This window comes from Poecilia latipinna, unplaced genomic scaffold (genome assembly GCF_001443285.1).
Source record: "Poecilia latipinna isolate Pla-1442-1.1 unplaced genomic scaffold, P_latipinna-1.0 Scaffold369, whole genome shotgun sequence".
Classification (NCBI taxonomy): domain Eukaryota; kingdom Metazoa; phylum Chordata; class Actinopteri; order Cyprinodontiformes; family Poeciliidae; genus Poecilia; species Poecilia latipinna.
The window spans coordinates 255,663-273,727 of NW_015112985.1; the positions used below are offsets into that span (position 1 = coordinate 255,663).

Here is an 18,065-nt window from a genome sequence, read left to right on the forward strand (position 1 = left end):
AACATTTTGAATTTATTTAGCAAAATGTGCCACACTAAAAAAAAAAACCTACTTTACTGACTAAGGTTTTAACCATGAGAATCTAAAGGCATAAGTGTTATGCAGATGACAATCCTTTCACAGCTAGTGGTGGTTAGATATTCAAATTGTTTTTAAAACAAAGAAAACCACCATCCTCCAGCATAGAATCTTATCTTTAGATAAGCGTAGAAACATCTAAATTATCTTCAAAAAGGATGAGAAATGTCAAAGAAACAGTCGCTAACTTCTAGAAAACAATTGCATTGATGTTTTTTGGAGAAGTCACACTTAATTGTTTCTCTGTAGCGACATACAAGCTGTGAATACCACCGCCTTTAAAGATGCTATTTCTGTGTTGCTGTAGAAAAGTGTGAACACAATTAAACGTTGTCACTGGACGACAGTGTTTTGTGTGTGGGTGTTGAGATGCAAGGTGCAGCAGCATTTATGCCCAACGCACCAAATGTGACTAACTCCTTCCAAGTTACCAGATCCCTTTGAGTCTCACCGGTAATCAGAACGCAAAGACTAATGAGGAAAACAAAAATAACAATGTGAATGGCGATCAAAGTTATTGCTCCAATTGCAGGAAAACATCTCCACGTCGACACAAAAGCACGATAGCGATCTTGCACTCGGCGCTCTGCGAATGCACACAAGAGCAGCAAACCACAAACACATTTTCAGCAAAAATGCACAGGATATGGTGAAAGATGCAGACATCACCGGGTTGCACACTCAATCTGAAAATGAAGTCACTTGCAAAGGTGAAAACGTCAGTCTGAAAAAAGGTCAAATCGCAGTTGCTGCCATACTATGTTTTTTATTTTTTATTTTTGGACTTTTAAAAATACAAATAGAACAAAAAAAATTACAGCATGCAATGACGGAACAAAGACAATAAAGATAAATAATGGAGTTTGAGATCCTTTTGTCTTTTGTGTATAACAAATAAAGGCATCACCATGCATCACCAAATAAAGGCAAGTGACATATTATTTCACCAAGTGGGAAAACTCGGAACAGCCTTAATGTACCTTAACATGCACCACAAGCAGCATTTAAATAGAAAACAGAAGCAGACAAAGACAAACAAATCGGGAAACTAAAGTTAGATAGTTTGGCTAAATGGAAGCGCACCAATAAGCTGGAGCCTTCTGGCATACCAGAAGACGTCAGAACAAGAAACGCATCGCAAGATTTTAAATGTAACATTTGCTTTCCTAAAATATATGCTAAAAAAGACAAAGAATGATAAAGGATTTAGTTTTTTTTTTTTTTTTAAAGAAGGTTGTGACTTCCAAATTTTCACATATCAATGAATGATTTTAGCCGCCTATCTCTACTGTTGACCACCATTTGCAAACTAAACACACGATGTGCTCCATGATAGTTTTGTTTTTTTTGACTAAGAGGAGTTTGTCTTAAAGTAAACATAATTCATTAGTTATATGACAACATTGTTTTTACATACATGCAAAGAAACTCTCACATAGTTTGATGCAGCAACTGAAAATTGTATCCACAAAATACATCTCCCACTTCAATCTGTCCCTAGCAAGTTCTGTTTTCATTTTCTCTTAGAAAATAAAAAAGTAAAAAATATACATAGATATATAAACGACATGATCAGTTTCAAATATACAGAAAAACATAAATTATTCATAATACTGCAAAAGTGATCCAACATATTAAACTGTGTGATGCTGTTTATGTCATTCATTACTGTTATTTTAGTTACAAAGACTGAACTTATCGATGCAAAGACTCTTTTGATGTAGGAATTACACAACTAATTGTGCGGTGGATCTGAATATGTGCAGGCAGATGGTTAAATTTGTAGGTTGCTTAACAGTTTAATGGGCGTTCCTCAAGGGTCAGGCCTTAGACCACAGTTTTTTTATCATCTACTTTAAAGCTCTTGTTTCAAATGTTCACCTCTATGCTGATGATACAGTTGTTTACCGTTCTGAGAGCACACAAAAACAGGCTTTCAGTAAACCTCAAAATGCCTTCAATTATGTAAAAAGAAAAATCCCATAAAGCGTTATTTTTCAATCAGATCAATTCAAACTGTGGTTGTTTTCAAATTCAAGACTGAATTTGATCAATTTCAGATCAAATTCTGAAATTGAATGTTCAGAAATTTACATTTGTCTTTCAGTGCAAATATCTTGGTATTCTCATTCACGGGAGAATACCGATACTTGGTAATGTGTGGTCTTGGTAACCACACATTACGAAGAACATGTGGTTACCTGTTGAGCTACACATTTAATGGGGAAAAAAAAGTTAAAACGAGCCTTTTAGTTCTGAAATTGTCCAAAATGAACTGGGATAAAGGTGTTTGCAAAATGCAGCTGCATTTTCTTGGAATCAATTGAAGGCTGTCTGATGTGTTCAGTGGCTTTAAAATAATTTTTAAAGGACTTACAATCAACTATAGTCATCTGTGTGAAGCCTTTTCATACTTTAATTGATGCGTTAAATTGTGTTTAAAACTGCTTATGTTCTGCCAGGAACCTCTTTAAAAGGATATTTTTAGTCTCGATGAGTCACTGCTTTACATGTTAGCTGTTGTATGAAAACAGCACTAACTGTAGGAGATTGATGAGTGGTTAAATGCTAACTAGATAAGTATTTAACTCTTATTTAAAGTTTGTCAAGGAACAGCTAGCTGTCTTTCAGCCAGCTGAAAGGAAGTTCCCATCAATATATGGGAAACTTGTTACTCAATTTGATTTATCCTCCATAGAAAATATCAAAAGTGACATTTTAATAGAAGTCAGAAAGAGTTTGAACATTTTTAGTTTGAGTTCAGCATTAAAGCTTTTCAACGATATCGCAGGTTGTAGTTTGTTAATCTGCATGAACTGAAGTTTTTTTTAGTTTGAACACACACACACACACACACACACACAAAAAAAAAACATTAAAGTGGAGCAGCCCAGAAAATCAGGAGGAATAAAACGTCTGTGTCTAAACTTATCTCAGATGAATTTTAATCTAGTTGCGTTTTGGGGCCTTTCTTTCTGGGCTGAGGAAGAGGAGGAGGCTGCTCATCGTCAGCGTCACTGGCAGGTTTCTGTGCCTAAAGGAAGTGAAAACCAAAACATCAGATTAAAAAATATATATATACAAGTTGAAAACACACAGGCTCAGATCGAGCAGTGAAACATTTTCTTTAAGCTAAGTCCAGTAAAAATGAATCTTAATCCAGTCAAAGTCAGAGCTAAAGCCCTTCAGGAACCAAGCGGCTCCTACCTGTCCGGTTCTCCGTGGGCTGGGCTGAGGTTGGCCGTTGGGTTCAGGGGCTCGGGCTCGAGGTTGGCGGTTTTGTTTGGAGCGGCTCTGTCGAGGGCCGGTGTTGCCCGGTGCCTGTTGCTGCTGCTGCTGCTGGTGGTGATGGTGATGATGATGGTGATGATGATGGTGACGGTTGGGATGATGAGGAGGAGGATGGTCAGGAAGAGGCGGATGATTGGGATGGTGATCGGTGTTGGTCCACTCCAAACGGAGCTCCTCCTCATCTGCTCAGTGAATATGAACAGAAGAATGTCAATGGAACTTACTTAATAATTTTTTTTTTTTAAAAGAAATAAAATTTATGCATTAAATTAACTGGGGCATAGTTTTGATATTTGCTCAGGAAACTTGATTGACTTTTTCATATTCATGCAATTTTTTTGTCGCCCAATCAAATATGAAAAGTTAGTTTTCACTGTACTGGCTGATTATATTCCTCTAGGTCAATAAACAAAACTTAAGCATTTTAATTATTTTTGAGTAAAGCTGGGTTTGTTGTAAGCAAAAAAAACCCAATATGTTCATGTTTTATAAATAACACAAAGAATTTGACCGTAGAATATTTGTCCTCGACCACAGGTGCTCCAGAAGATTTAATCACATAACCCAAGAAGAGTGGTGTGTGCTGGTGTTTTTCAGGTCTTTATGGGTTAGTTATAACTGCTTCCATCAGCCTTTAATGACAAGACTGTTAATTTTTTGAGTCAATTGTGTTAAGTACATTACCTTTCAGGCGTAGTTTCCTTGTTCTCTTAGTTCGGATGCAGCAAATAATGACAATGATCATCAGCAATATAACGATACCTGATGAAGATGATAAGAAATATCAGTGGCATAGATTGAAAACATCAAACAATTCGGTTAAGTTGTTTCAGTCAAGAATGACTGTAGAAAAACATTAAACAAAATCACTTGTGTCATGACTTATCCCACATGTTCACTTTCATTGATCAAGTTTTACCAGAGTATCTTAAAGTTTTTATCTGCTACAGGCCATTTCACATGTTTTAAATGTAGCTTGAAGCAGATACAAAGGTAGGTTATGTAGTCAGAGTGGAGGGTTTGTGATAATATGCATCTGTTTCTCTTCCAAACAAAATGGGGATCTTGGTAGAGTGCATTGCATGGGCACTTTAAATATCAGGACATTTACATTTTTAGGGCCAAATCAACACAGAAATGGTTCAACGAACAAACAAAGCAAAATAAAATAAAATTAAATTAAATAAAAAAAGACTTTCCTTCATGACCAACATAGTCTTGATACATAAAGCTTCAACAAATTTGTACAAATTAATTAGGTTTTGCATTTGAAGTCTATATTTTTAGTATTTCTCAGTGTAACATTATCCTGCTTCGATGAAAATAACTAAATAAATAATTAAATGAATATGAATTCAGCTTTTACATATCTTCACAAGATGTGCAGCATCTCTACAATGTAGTGCAGTAACTTAGTAACTGATGTTAAAGGAATCTGAAAACGTACCTCCTCCACCACCTATAAAAACACAGATACTTATTCCCCACAATTCATCTGGAAGACCTGGGAGACCTGGGACACCTTCAAAAACAAAAGAGGAAAAAAAAGTTCTTCTGATGACCAGCATTAAAATACATGTTTTCTATAGACATTATTTACTACTGAGCACTTCTAATCTACACAACCTGTAGTGAAAAAAAAAAATCTGTTCTTCATTTTGTTTTAGGTAGTAGTTATTAGCTGGAGCACATTGAGTAACAGTAGCTTTTAGCCATGGTAACCAAAACATACTTACTTGTAGCACAATTATGAGTGACAGGATCACTGACTTCAAAACTGACTTCATTGGAAACGTTGCAAGCAAATTTGATGTCTTTAGTTTCTGCAGCTGTCAATGTAAAAGCCGAGTCCGTTTTCTTTATCTGAGCATTGTTCTGAAGCCATTCGTACTTTTTGATTTCATTCTTGGATGTCTAAAGGAAAATAAGAATCAAAGACTGATTGGAAAGTTCAAGAAAAAAGCTCAAGAAAAACATTGAAAAAATAGAGTGGCACTGTTCAGAACAATATAAAATGACAATTTTTTTTTTAAAGTCACACAACAGACATTTAACGCAAATCTCAAAGGATCAAAATGAATCATATCTTAATAATATTTGGCTGCTTTCACTTTGACAGGGCCATATGAGAAGGAAAAAGCAGGTTTAGCAGATCATTTATGACTGAAAAACTGGAAGAGGACATGTGAATAAGAACTTTAGAAAACAGAGTTAGCATTTAGTCTTTTTGGATTTTAAAGAGGCAAAACAAGAACTTACCTTATCAGGAATGCATTTAAATGTCACATTTGCTTCTTTACATGTTGCTTCCACTTTAGGCTTCTTCACAGGATCTGAGAAGGTTTTATTGGGCCAAAAATACCAGATGTTATTGAGGGAATATGAAAGATATTACAAAGAAACCGGTGAGCTGCTGAAGTTCTGTTCATGTTTAAGCTCTTCCAGTGGATCAAAACAATAAACTCAGTTTCATAAGAAGACATCAACTTAATTCTTAATATTTTGACATTTTCAATGAGGAAATTAAAAAGAAGATCCCTTAGGGGTTGTCAAATATAAATAGTAATGTTTAGTGAACTATAAAAACACATGCAATATTTTGTACCTACCTCGTATACATAAGCTTGAATTCTTCGTGTGCAGTTCTTTTCCATTGATATCGTGAACCTCAGAGATGTAAAATCCTTCTTGGTCCTTCTTCGGATTAGTCAGTTTGAGGGATCCATCATCATTAATGCCATAATTGTTATTGTTACAAGGAGGTTTCTCTGTTGTAGATTTTACAATACATATTACAGCGACATTAAACTTCCACTTCAGCTTATCAGTCGGTTTCTTTGTGTATCCCAGACGAACACTGAAGCTTCGACCCGTTGCAGCATAGTCGTCACAAACTTTGGATCAGAAAGAAAAGGAAGCAGAAGAAGAGCAGGGTTAAGAGAAGATGGAGACTTTATGGACAACAGACAACAATGACCTCATGACCTTCTAAGCCTGAAAGAGAGGTTGCTGGAGCTTTTTTTTAATGACTGAATGCAGGTAGTCTTTGAGAATAACCACGAGAATCCAGACCCATTCCAGAACCTGGTTCTATCACCAGAATACAATAATCTCTTTCTGCCTCATTGTTTGGTGTTACCTATTTATTGCAGCTCTGTGGCAAGTCTACAGGTCTAAGTTCTTGTCATATTAGTAGGAGTTAACAGGCCTTTCTGCTCTGCCTTAAGTCACATTTAGTCACTTCCGTTTATTTTTTATGACATATTAATACAAAGATGAGCAGAACTGTAAACCAGAAGAAATCAGATATTCACAGACACTAAAGAAAACAAACACTTGTTCTCTCCGTTTGGCATTAGACCATACTGCAGACCATAATAGCGTCAAATTTTATGTCACTTAGGAATAACATAATTTAATCACTCAATGCTCTGGTAAACTGTACATGATTTTTGGCTGCATTTTTTATGTCCTGCTCGCTTTTGGTGGATCACCATCCCGTTAACATACATTCAAGCTTGCCCGTTTTAAACGAAAAAGGTTCTGAAGGTGTCAATACTTTTCTGATGCACAGGGTGGAGAAAATGGAGCTACACTAATATTTCTTGCACTCCCTTCATTTAGTGTTTACCTGGGATTCAAAGCCCTCGAGTCAAAATGAAACTCTGCAGCTTTCTGCGTTGAATCTTTTGTTTCAGCGTCTCGCCGCTGTTGGATGATGTGAGTGTTGCATCCTGTTTTCTCTGCCCTGACCACAGAAACTGAGCGGCACACACTCCCACACGGTTCTCTGACTTTAAAGCCAAGCCTGAACTCCCTTCGCTGTGGGCGGCTGGATCCTGCCTGCTGCAGCGTCATTTTTCTGGTGTAATATTAAAAATAAAGTTCCTCTGGTGGATGGAAACTTTTCTCAGTCATGACAAAAGTTCTAAAGAACAGAAATGGTATGCAATTACCAAATACCTTTGAACGAGTTTCATTCTCTGTGAAGTTAAAGCCGCAGTGAATAAATCGTTTCCTGAGTCACCATTTAGTATAAAATCTCTCAGTATGATAATAAGAAGCTGTAAAAAATAAGAACACGGTTCCTCCTTGTGGCAAGCTGCTCTTGCGACTTGTTAGACCAGAAGAATACAAATTAAAGATAAACTGAACAAAGAAGCAGGAACCTCTGACCGACTGATCTCTGGATATTTCGTCAAAAACCACAATCCTCCCTAACTGGAACCAAAACGGTGATGCATCTAACCTCAAAGCCGATCTCACAATCTCTGAATCTTTCCAGTTCAGATGTTCAAATCTGAACACGACGTGACGTTCTAAAAGGAGAACTTCTTTTCCTCGTAGCACCGAGACGAGACGGCAGCTAAACCAAACGGGCGGCTGCACAGAACCTGAAGGGAAACCTCCAACTGAACTCCAGAAGACGGTGGATGCTGGACGCTTTGTTTCAGTTTCATACCAGGCTGAGAAGACGCAAAGTTATGAAATCCATGACCTTTAGAGGAGCAACAGCTCAACTAGAAGATCCAGCCCACTTTCCTCCGTGATTACCAGAAACACACCACTTCAATCGTCTCTAAATGTAAAGATCTACGGAGTAGTCTACTTCTCCGTAGATCTTTACATATAAAAAGAAAAGAAAAAGACACATAAGCATTTTCTCTCACTGTCTGAAGTTAAATCGGACCAGACATTTATGTACATTAAATAACTACACTTTGTCCTCACTGTCTGGCCGTAAATAAATTAAACTTTATGTCTTTTAAGTCAGATAGGATTAATTGAATTGTTTTCGCTGAGATACAATCATCAAAATGATTTCTGTTTTCTAAATGCCAGAAAACATAGTGAGAACTATGGGGGTGGCAGCAGCAGGAGGAACTGGTGCACTTTATAAAAGAGATGGCATCATGAGGAAAGAAAAATATGTAGAAATACTGAAACAAAATGAAAGGACATCAATAAGTAAAATCTTAAGCACTGCTTGGTCTCCCAGATGGTCAATAAACCTCAATTTACAGCCAAAATGGTTTCACAGTCAATGTTTTGGTGTGGCCATCATAAAGCCCTGATCTGAGTCCAATGGAGAGGTTGTGTGTAGATCTGGAAAGGTGTGTGTGTGTGTGAGGGGGCCTACAAAATGGACTCTAGCAGTTCTGTCTGGACCAATGGGCCAAAACTCCAACAAACTACTGGGAGAAACTCATGGAAGGAAATCCAAAACATTCAAAAGACAGTCGTTTCTGATACTGACCAAATGAAGGTAAACTTTTGAATTTGAGGAAAATAAAAAAAAAAAAAAAAAAAAAACAATCTCTAAAAAAATTTTCTTGCTAAATAGAGATAAAAAACGTTGAGTCTGATTTAACGTTGAACAATGAGAAAAAAACTTGTGTCGTTTTATATGGTGCATTTAAACATCTGGTTTCAACTGTAGATTAAATGAATTGTTTTGATCAACATTGAATTATAAAATCTTTTATTTTATTTGGTTTAGTAACATCAGGAAGTCTCTTCTTTGATGTTCTGAGTTAGCCACATTTCCGGACTCTTGGCCTTCATCAAGCTTTGCGAGTGTTAGTAACTCGGCCACTAAATACACTCAATGTTTGAGCATCGAGTGCAAAAATAATAATAATAATAATCTTTCCAGCTTTTAATGCAAAATGTGCATGCATTGCACTTCAAATGTCATATTCTAACAAATATTGCTCTTTCTGCATTGATGATTGCATTTTAACACATTGTGCAATCCTGGTTCAGCTGATCCAAAATTGATCTTAGTAACAAATAATGTTAAAATTGTGGTTTTATAATGTCTGGTTCTTGTATTTAAAGTTTTTAACTTTTATTTTAAAGCTGAACTCTTTAACATTTGCACATAATCTGTGTTTATGTTCTTTTTTTCACCGTAATTCTGCAGGGTCACCTCAACATTTCTGTTTTTGCACGTCTTCCTGTTTGTCCGCTGTAACCTCGTTTCAGACCGACGCCACCACCAGCGGGACCTTTTTCTGTCGCCTTGCGCTCTCTTCCCCTAACCCTGATTCTCTCATTGTTTTCACGTTTAACTCCAAACCGACCGATTTTTATTTTTTTTTAAAAAAAGAAATAAAAAAAGTATAAAATAAATCAGAGGGAAATTGGAAAACTTAAACAAATTTGGATAAAAGCTTTCATAAAGCTTTTATGTTTTCTTTTCCAGCCTCTAAAGATACAACATTATGCAATAATAACTCAATTGTGAAAAATCTGAATAAAAATCACTTAATTGTCTTGCCTCAGTTGAGGGGTAAAACTTTTTCCTTGAGAACTTAACTAGTTTCCCTTCGTTTCAAGGCAGCACATTTTGTATAAAAAAATTCATCTTTTTACTTGAAAACCTAAACAGAAACAGATGAAAACATGACAAGTAGATTAATCTGTACTTTCAGACACGTAAAAGAGCAAATATCTGCTTCAGAAAACATGAAAACGAAAGAGGTTAAAGATCTAGAATTCTTCTAACTGAGAACAAACTCCTAAAGTTAAACATTATCCTTAAAACAACCATTAAATCTTCCAATCCCAACAGTAAAAAAGTGATTTCTTTATTCGTTCAGTACCTTGGGAGGCGACGGCGGAGCAGAGGAGCAGAAACACCGAGACGACAGAAAACGATGCCATCTTCATCGTCGTCCTCCTCACACTTGGCTGAAAAGAAGAACTTTCCATCATCGAGGTGATTTCCTGTCACAGCGGCTCGTATCGCTCACGTTGTGTGCGCGAGCTCTTGGTTTTGAAAGGAAGTGATCCAAGAGGCCCCCACCGGTCTACTTTCAAAGCAGCGAGAACAAAGACAGCGAGCAGAAAATGTCATTTTTAGAACAGCGGAGAGGCGTGTGCCTTTATTTACTTCTCTTTCCTCGTTGACTAAATATAATTACTGTCCTACAGACTTAATAATGAGATCATTTAACCTGCAACCACCAAAAAATATGCTCGGAAACAGGCCTGCAGGTGTTGTTGACCTCAAAATCTTATTTAAAGCTATTAAAGCTCCTTTGGTGTTCTGAGCTCTCTCAGAATTAAGATTAACATCAGATTTTTTTTTTTTACAAAACTTCCTTATTTATGATCACACAGTTAAGATACAGTAGATTCTTTTCCCTCTCTTTATTTTACAGGTTGATACTTGCAAAACCTCACAATAAAGTATTTCTGCACACACAGAGCAGGTCCTAGCCCGTTTGGCGCCCTGGGCGAACCACCCTTCCATCGCTCCCGGTGAGCGTGGGAGGTAGGGTCGAGTAAACGAGCTTTTACTTTAATATAAGCACATAAAACAAACCTTTATGTAGCCGCTCAAATGAAAATAGCCATGTTTATTGATACAAAAATACCCAATAAGGATATAAACAGTGACATGAATAAAATGTTGAGTAATTATACTCAACTTCTTTAAAGGCAAAATCAATCAAGTAAGAGCAGAAATAGTTACTATAGTAAAAGAAAAACATACAGTGCAGTAAAACTACTCTTACTCCAGTAAATATAACCAGTACTACCCACTTTTGAACATAGTTAACAAAATTAGTAGCCTGTTCTTATTAATAAGCTTAACGATAATATTGGCATTAGCCAGTCATCATTTAGCTAACATTACCTGCTACTCACTCGATTAGTTTGGGGGGGGAAAACTATGCTGAGTTATTTGACTTTTTCTGGTTTGCTGTCATGGTTTTAAAACAAACTAGCGTGTGTCTTGTCGCTCATGTTGCTTCAAAGGTGGCTTGGAAAAACACGTTACGACATGTTGACAGTGCATACCAACCTGCTAGGTTTAACCTCATGTCAAGAGTGTGAAAACTCAACAGATTTTACATTGTAGTTGTGGAAAGAAGCAGCAGGTACAAAATTAACCAGGACTAGAGTATAGGGGGTTGGGGCACTTTTTATTTATTTTTTACCTTTTTTGTATTTGTTGTTTTTAATCTATCAATCAATCAAGTTTATGTGTGTAGCAGATTTCAGAAACAATGTAGTTCAAAGTGCTTTACATCATAAAATTCCCCCCCCCCCAAATAATCAACAATTGAAATATTACTTTATTGTTACAACATTTAGCGCAGTTTCAAAGTGTCCACATAGCAGCAGTACAGATAACGTCTTCACTAAAGAATAAGCAATTCGCAGAAAAATATTTTATTTTCCTTCATCCAAAACAACAACAAAAAATTACTGAGTTAAAACTCTTGACAATATTTTCAAATTAGTCAAGATTTAATGAGTTTTAATGTGTTCAAATTGTAGTTGCTGAAACTTAAGATGGCTGACGGCACAAAGTCTGTTTTGATTTTTGCACAAAAAAAGGTATTCGTCAAATCAGAGACTGGAAAAAAAATATATGTAAAAAAGAAAAAAAGAAAAAAAAAATTGGCTCATGACCGGAGGTCATGATGTTGAAGAGGAAAAAAATGAGGATCACGACTGCGATGCTCTGTATCGGTCCGCTGAAAAGGAAGCTCCTCCTCATCTGTTGAGAGATGAAAAATCAGCCATAAATTAGGATGCAAAGTGGAATAAATTGAGCAAACAGCAACGCATCCTAAATAATAATAATAAAAAAGTATTGAGTTTGCTTCTTGGCTGCATAATTTATGTTGGCTAAACAATTTGACCTTTTTTCAATTCTAAAACAGTGCAGAAAATCGACATCATTGTCAACTACTTCTTCTGTTTGCTGATTGGCTCGGTTGAAATTCTGCTGGAGGGAATCCAAGTCAATGGGAGAAAGCCGAGCCTGAGCTGTGACGTGCGATTTGATTTGAGAGGAACAGCATACAAAGGCAACGACCAGGCCTTGCAATGTAGGTTTGAACATAAAAGTAGAAATAGAAGTAGGCCTAACATCGAGCCTTGGAGTGCTCCAGACGTTTTGATCTGGTCCTTTACAGAGAACTGTAGATAGTGGCATTTAACAAATCTCTAATATATTTTCCAAGAAGTTCTTACTTTCAACAACCCAGTTTGAAAAAATGAAGAAGAAAAAAAAAACACATCACCCTTCAGTCCCATTGTCATCTTCTTTTCAACTCGGACAAAACAAACAGAGACAAGGACGGTCAGCACAACAATGAAACCTGGAAACATGACAGGAAAAAACACCAGAGATTGTGCTATTATAAATATATATATATGATGTATGTAGCTTTAGTATGTTTCAGAATAAACTAAAATTTAATAGAAATCTACAAACATACCCACTCTGGCACCAGTTAAAACCCAGATATTTATTCCAGCCAGTTCATCTGGATATCCTTCAAAAACAATACAAGGGGAAAACTTTTTAATTTTCGCTTAAAGCCACACAATTTGGGGGGGCAGTTATGCTTATTCTGTTTTATTTTAGGTCGTGGTTATGAGCTACACATCGTCAAACAGCAGCTATTAGCCACGGTGAAGACGACATATTTACCCGTCTCTGCACAGTTATGAATGACAGGCTCACTGGTTTCAGAACTGAATTTGTTGGAGACTTTGCAAACAAACTCGGCGCCTTTGGTTTCCTCTGCTTTCGTTTCGAACCACCGTCTGTTTTCCTTCATCTTGGCGCCATTCTGAAGCCACTCGTGCTCAACATCAGCAGGCTGCTGCGGGGAAATTAAAACGCAGCTCAAAACGGAAGCCAGGGTGAAAATCACTAGGCGATATATTTGGCTCGTATTGAAATAATTTCCTGTGGTTTGTACATCGACAGGGCCACGTGAGATACTGATTTCGTGTTTTAAATACAGCCAAACAGCAGAGTACTTCAAATGTTTAGGAATAAAGAATGTGACTAATCGTTCTTGAAACTGGATGAGGATTTTTAGGAAACATTCAGAGCTCCACAGAAAGTCTTGTGGTTGTTAGTTAAAAAGACGTAAAAACAAGATCTTCTTACCGCCCCAGAAACACAGTGAAAGATCACGTTTCCGTCCTGACATGATGCTTTTACTTCAGGCTTCTTCACAGGATCTGTGAGGGTTCAATTAGATCAAATACAAGATGATATTATGGAAATATTCTGATATTCTGCATGTTTAAGATCTTCTGATGGATCGACAACCTGACCTCACAGTTTTAAAGTTTTCCAAGAACTTAATATTTGGACAATAGTGAGGAAATGAAGAAAAAAAAAAAAAAAATCAAGCGCAAGATTTCAAATGTGAAGAGATGTTCAGGAAGCTGTGCAGAAATATTTTTGTACCTACCCAGCACACATAAATTTGTGTCCCTCGTGGTCTGCAGTCTTCCACTTCGATCCAAAACCTCACTAGTGTAAAGTCCTGCTTGGTCCTTCTGCAGATTTGTCAGTTTCAGGGAGCCATCTTGATTAATGTCATCATTTTTCCCAACAACCATCCTCATTGTTCTTCTATAAAATATTACGCTGCCATTTAACTTCCACTTAAGAATGTCAGGAAGTCTTAGTCTGTGTCCCAGAGGAACAGTGAAGTTTCCACCCACTGCAGCAAATTGGTCACAAGCTTTGGATCAGAAAGAAAGAAAGAAAAAAAAAGCAAAAGAAGAGAAGGATTGTTTGAATATGGACACTAGATGGCAGACAACAATCATCTCTAACTCTACCAATGTAGTTTAATAAAGCATGCGAAAACACTGATTGTGATCTATACAAGTAAAGTCAATGTTGTAGTAAATGGACCAAGTCGCCATGGCAGAAACAAAGAAAATGGTCAAAAAAAAAAAAACCAACAAACCCTCCACTAATTTCTGTGAAAATGTGGATTTTCCTTTATTGCAAAGAATACCAGTTGAAGTTATTAACAAACCACTGAAATAGTTTTAAATAGCAGTTTCAGAGATTTTAAAATGGTAAGCTTTGTATTTGAATTCAGCTTGTTTACAGAGGACACTTGATCCCTTTCAGAGTGTGGGAAAAACTCACGGCTGATTAGCATATCGCGCTTCATTGGCTATTCACAAGCTTTTGTTATTGGTTTCAGCCAATAAGATGGATGGTTGACAAAGCTCACTGGGTAAAAAGACTAATTTCGAGGCCTGTTTTCTCACTAATATCATTTATATTATTATTATTTTACTCCTGTGTGTTTGACATTATTTCAGAATCTATAAGTAACTCAAACCAGCCACTGGCAGGACTTGTTCCTGGTTTTGTCATGACCAGCTACAAATGAAAATACACACAAACCATCTGAATTATAAGAATAAGGAAAATAATTACGTGTAAATTTGCATAAGGGTCCTTTTGATGGTGCTGTTTTCTATGAGTTTAACTTCACACAAACCTCCAGGAAGTTAATTGAAAATCCTGATATTACATTTGACCAAATATTTGCAGATGGCGATAAGGAATACAGAACACAGCGGTTGTAACTCTAGAAAAGCTCCATAAAATCAACCTGTAGTAACGTTAAAAAAATATTTTCTTATCAGTCTGGTACCTTGTGAGGCGACAGTGGAGCTGCAGAGCAAAAACACAGAGACGACAGAGAGCGACGCCGATGCCTTCATTGCTGTCTTTGGCCGAAAAGAAGAACTTCCCTGTAACATTTCCTGTAACAACACCTCACATGTCCTGTCAGTGACTCTGTTAGTTTTGAAAGGAAGTGATCCAAAAGGCCCCACATCTGCTTTTATATGGCATCCAAGTATTTTTATTTACTTTTAACATTTCATTCATTACATTTTATTGCTCGTTTCAATTGTACAGATGTTTGTCCAGCACCGGCTGAGCGTATAGAAACATCGTTTGGCTCATGGCTGGTGGTGATGAGGAGGACGATGTTTAGGAAGAGGAGGAAGACGGCGATGATGTTGGCTGCTCGGTGTCGATCCGCTTCAAAGGAAGCTCCACATCATCTGGTCAGTGATTAGAGAGGCAGAAATTAGGACTCAAAGCCAAATATTTAGCCAGTTATTTGTGACGTAGTCTCAGTGATGACATTATTTTAATCCTGACAGGAAGTCAGAGGACAACCATCGTTTCTTATAGTTATGATTGTAACTTATTTCTTTATAGATCATTAAGATAATTTCAGATTATTCTAATAAATTCTCCTTTAATCTACAAAGTTCTTATGAACAAATGATTAATAAAGTGAAATAACACGTTACTCTTCAGTTGTTTCTTCCTTTTCCTTTTAACTCGGACACAGCACTCAGTAACGGTGACGGTCAGCAGAAGAACAAAAACTAGAAACATTATAGCACAAGTGTTATTTTTAGGGCCAAATCAACACAGAAATGGTTCAACGAACAAACAAAGCAAAAAAAAAAAACATCGTCTCGAGACATTAAGCTTCAACAAATCTGTACAAATTAATTAGATTTTGCATTTGAAGTCTATATTTTTAGTATTTCTCAGTGTAACATTATCCTGCTTCGATGAAAATAACTAAATAAATAATTAAATGAATATGAATTCAGCTTTTACATATCTTCACAAGATGTNGGAAGCTCCTCATCATCTGGTCAGTGATTAGAGAGGCAGAAATTAGGACTCAAAGCCAAATATTTAGCCAGTTATTTGTGACGTAGTCTCAGTGAGGATATTATTTTAATCCTGACAGGAAGTCAGAGGACAACCATCGTTTCTCACAGTTATGATTGTAACTTATTTCTTTATAGATCTTTAAGATAATTTCAGATTATTCTAATAAATTCTCCTTTAATCTACAAAGTTCTTATTCTGAACAAATGATTAATAAAATGAAATGACACGTGACTCTTCAGTTGTTTCTTCCTTTTCCTTTTAACTCGGACACAGCAGACAGTAACAGTGATGGTCAGCAGAAGAACAAGAACTAGAAACATTATAGCACAACTGTTATTAAAAATGTTCGTGATTTATGGACATTTTAGTGGATTTCATGGATTTATGTCAATTTAAAAACATACCAACTCTGAATCCATTAAAAACCCAGAAACGGATTAAATGCAGTTCATCCAGGAGACCTTGAAAAAAAAACAAAGCAGGAAGAAATAAAATAACAAAAATTAGAAAAATGTATCACAAGTAGACATTTTTTACTGCTGAGCAAAAACGTATTTTTCTTCAAGCTTGTTTTAGGTAGAAAGTTATTATGGAGCACATTGAGCAGCAGCAGCTTTTAGCCAGCATACTTACTTGCACAGTGGCTGCACAGAGCTGTTGCCTTGCAGCAAGAAGGTTCTGGGTTCGATTCCCGGCCCCGGTATTTCTGCATGGAGTTTGTTCTCCCTGTGGATGCGTGGGTTTTCTCGGGTTACTCTGGTTTCCTCCCACGGTCCAAAAACATGACTGTCAGGTTAATTGGCCTCTCCAAATTGCCCCTAGGTGTGAGGGTGTGTGTGCATGGTTGTTTATCCTGCGTGTCCCAACCCCACTGAGGGACAAGGGTGTAAAGAAGATGGATGGACGGATGGATGGACTTACTTGTACAACTATGAATAACAGGGTCACTCTCTTCAGAACTGACTTTGTTTGAAACTTTGCAAACAAATTTGTCTCCTTTTGTGTCCGCGGCAGTTTTAACAACTCTTTCTGTTTTCGCCACCATCTCTTTACCGCTCCGAAGCCATTCAAGAACTATATCAACAGGTTGCTAAAGAAGGATAAGAAAACAAGACCGATTGGAAAGCTCAAGAAAAACTGTGAAATCCAGAAGACATGATAATTTTTAAATTCACATGAGGAATTGTACAGATAATTTGCATCTGAACAGCAGGAGGAATTGAAGAGAATAAACCTTTTAGAAAACTTCATAAGTTTTGATGAGCATTTAGGTTTTGTTTGGAGTTTCAGAAAATATTCAAAGCTTCAAAGAAAGTTACCGCAACTTGTGGTTATTAGCTAAAAAGTTGTAAAAATATGTTCTCACCTGACTAAGATCGCATTCAAACTTTACTTTTTCATCCTGACATGTTTCATTCAGTTTAGGCTTCTTCACAGGATCTGAGGAGGTTTGATTACATCCAAGAGATGAGACGTTGTTGGGGGAATATTAAAAATCATGACAAAATCCAGAAACCAGTCAGCTTTCCTCAATAAGGAAATAAAGAAACCAAGGACCAAGTAGAGAATCAAAAATAGAGATGAATGTGCAACTTGCAGACATTTATACCTACCTACTATGCATAATTTTGTTTCCTTCGTGGCTCGTTTTCTTCCTTTTTCATCAAAAACCTCAGATGTGTAAACTCCTTCTTGTTCCTTCTTCAGATTTGTCAGCTTGAGGGATCCGTTTGTGTGAGTTTCACCCCCATCCTTCATGACTTCTTTTCCGGCTTTCATGTTAATTATTGTCTTGGTGTTAAACTTCCACACCCAAGAGTCAGTAGATTTCGGTGTGTATCCCAGAGGAACGTTGAAGCTTCCGCCCACGGCAACAAACTTATCACAACCTTTGGGTCAGAAAGAAAAGAGAGGAAACACAGGCATCCTAGAAGATGGACACTTAATAGATGGCAGACATCAAACACCTTGTAGTCTATCAATACACAACATACAAAAACAACTCAGTTCTACACTAGAAAAGTCTTAATAAATGTTGGATCAAATTTCCATTAAAATCTAAAAATACACACAAGTCAGATTAATTATAGGAGCATGGACGAAGTTTACACACAAAAGTCGGAATATGAACTACTTAGTATAAAAACTACTTTTAAAGTCAAAACATTTTCTATTATGGAAGCTTTGATCATTT

At 36.7% G+C, this 18,065-nt stretch overlaps 1 protein-coding gene across 4 annotated transcripts; it reads right to left on the bottom strand.

The window, feature by feature from the left end:
• Positions 1-374: 374 nt before the first annotated feature.
• LOC106949900 (uncharacterized) lies at positions 375-15,818 on the bottom strand. Of its 4 annotated transcripts, XM_015036455.1 has the most exons (9): positions 14,820-15,818; positions 9,978-10,065; positions 5,979-6,263; positions 5,629-5,702; positions 5,106-5,283; positions 4,817-4,891; positions 4,054-4,131; positions 3,286-3,551; positions 375-3,112 (listed from the first exon to the last, which is right to left on the bottom strand). In XM_015036455.1, exons 2-9 carry the CDS (start codon positions 10,042-10,044, stop codon positions 3,023-3,025), a joined length of 1,113 nt encoding a protein of 370 aa, XP_014891941.1. In that variant the 5' UTR covers positions 10,045-10,065; positions 14,820-15,818; the 3' UTR covers positions 375-3,022. The 4 variants fall into 4 exon arrangements, with proteins under 4 accessions (XP_014891941.1, XP_014891939.1, XP_014891940.1 ...); XM_015036453.1 differs by lacking the exon at positions 9,978-10,065; XM_015036454.1 differs by lacking the exon at positions 14,820-15,818 and having other exon boundaries at positions 4,817-4,882; positions 9,978-10,449.
• Positions 15,819-18,065: the final 2,247 nt, after the last annotated feature.

Excerpts from the sequence above, each read along its gene's own strand:
- LOC106949900 (XM_015036452.1), bottom strand. The coding sequence starts at position 10,089 with ATGATGGAAAGTTCTTCTTTTCAGCCAAGTGTGAGGAGGACGACGATG. Across the intron at positions 6,264-9,977 it reads CTCCGCCGTCGCCTCCCAAG|TTTGTGACGACTATGCTGCA; the intron begins GTACTGAACGAA and ends TCTGATCCAAAG. Across the intron at positions 3,113-3,285 it reads GCCCACGGAGAACCGGACAG|GCACAGAAACCTGCCAGTGA; the intron begins GTAGGAGCCGCT and ends CACTTCCTTTAG.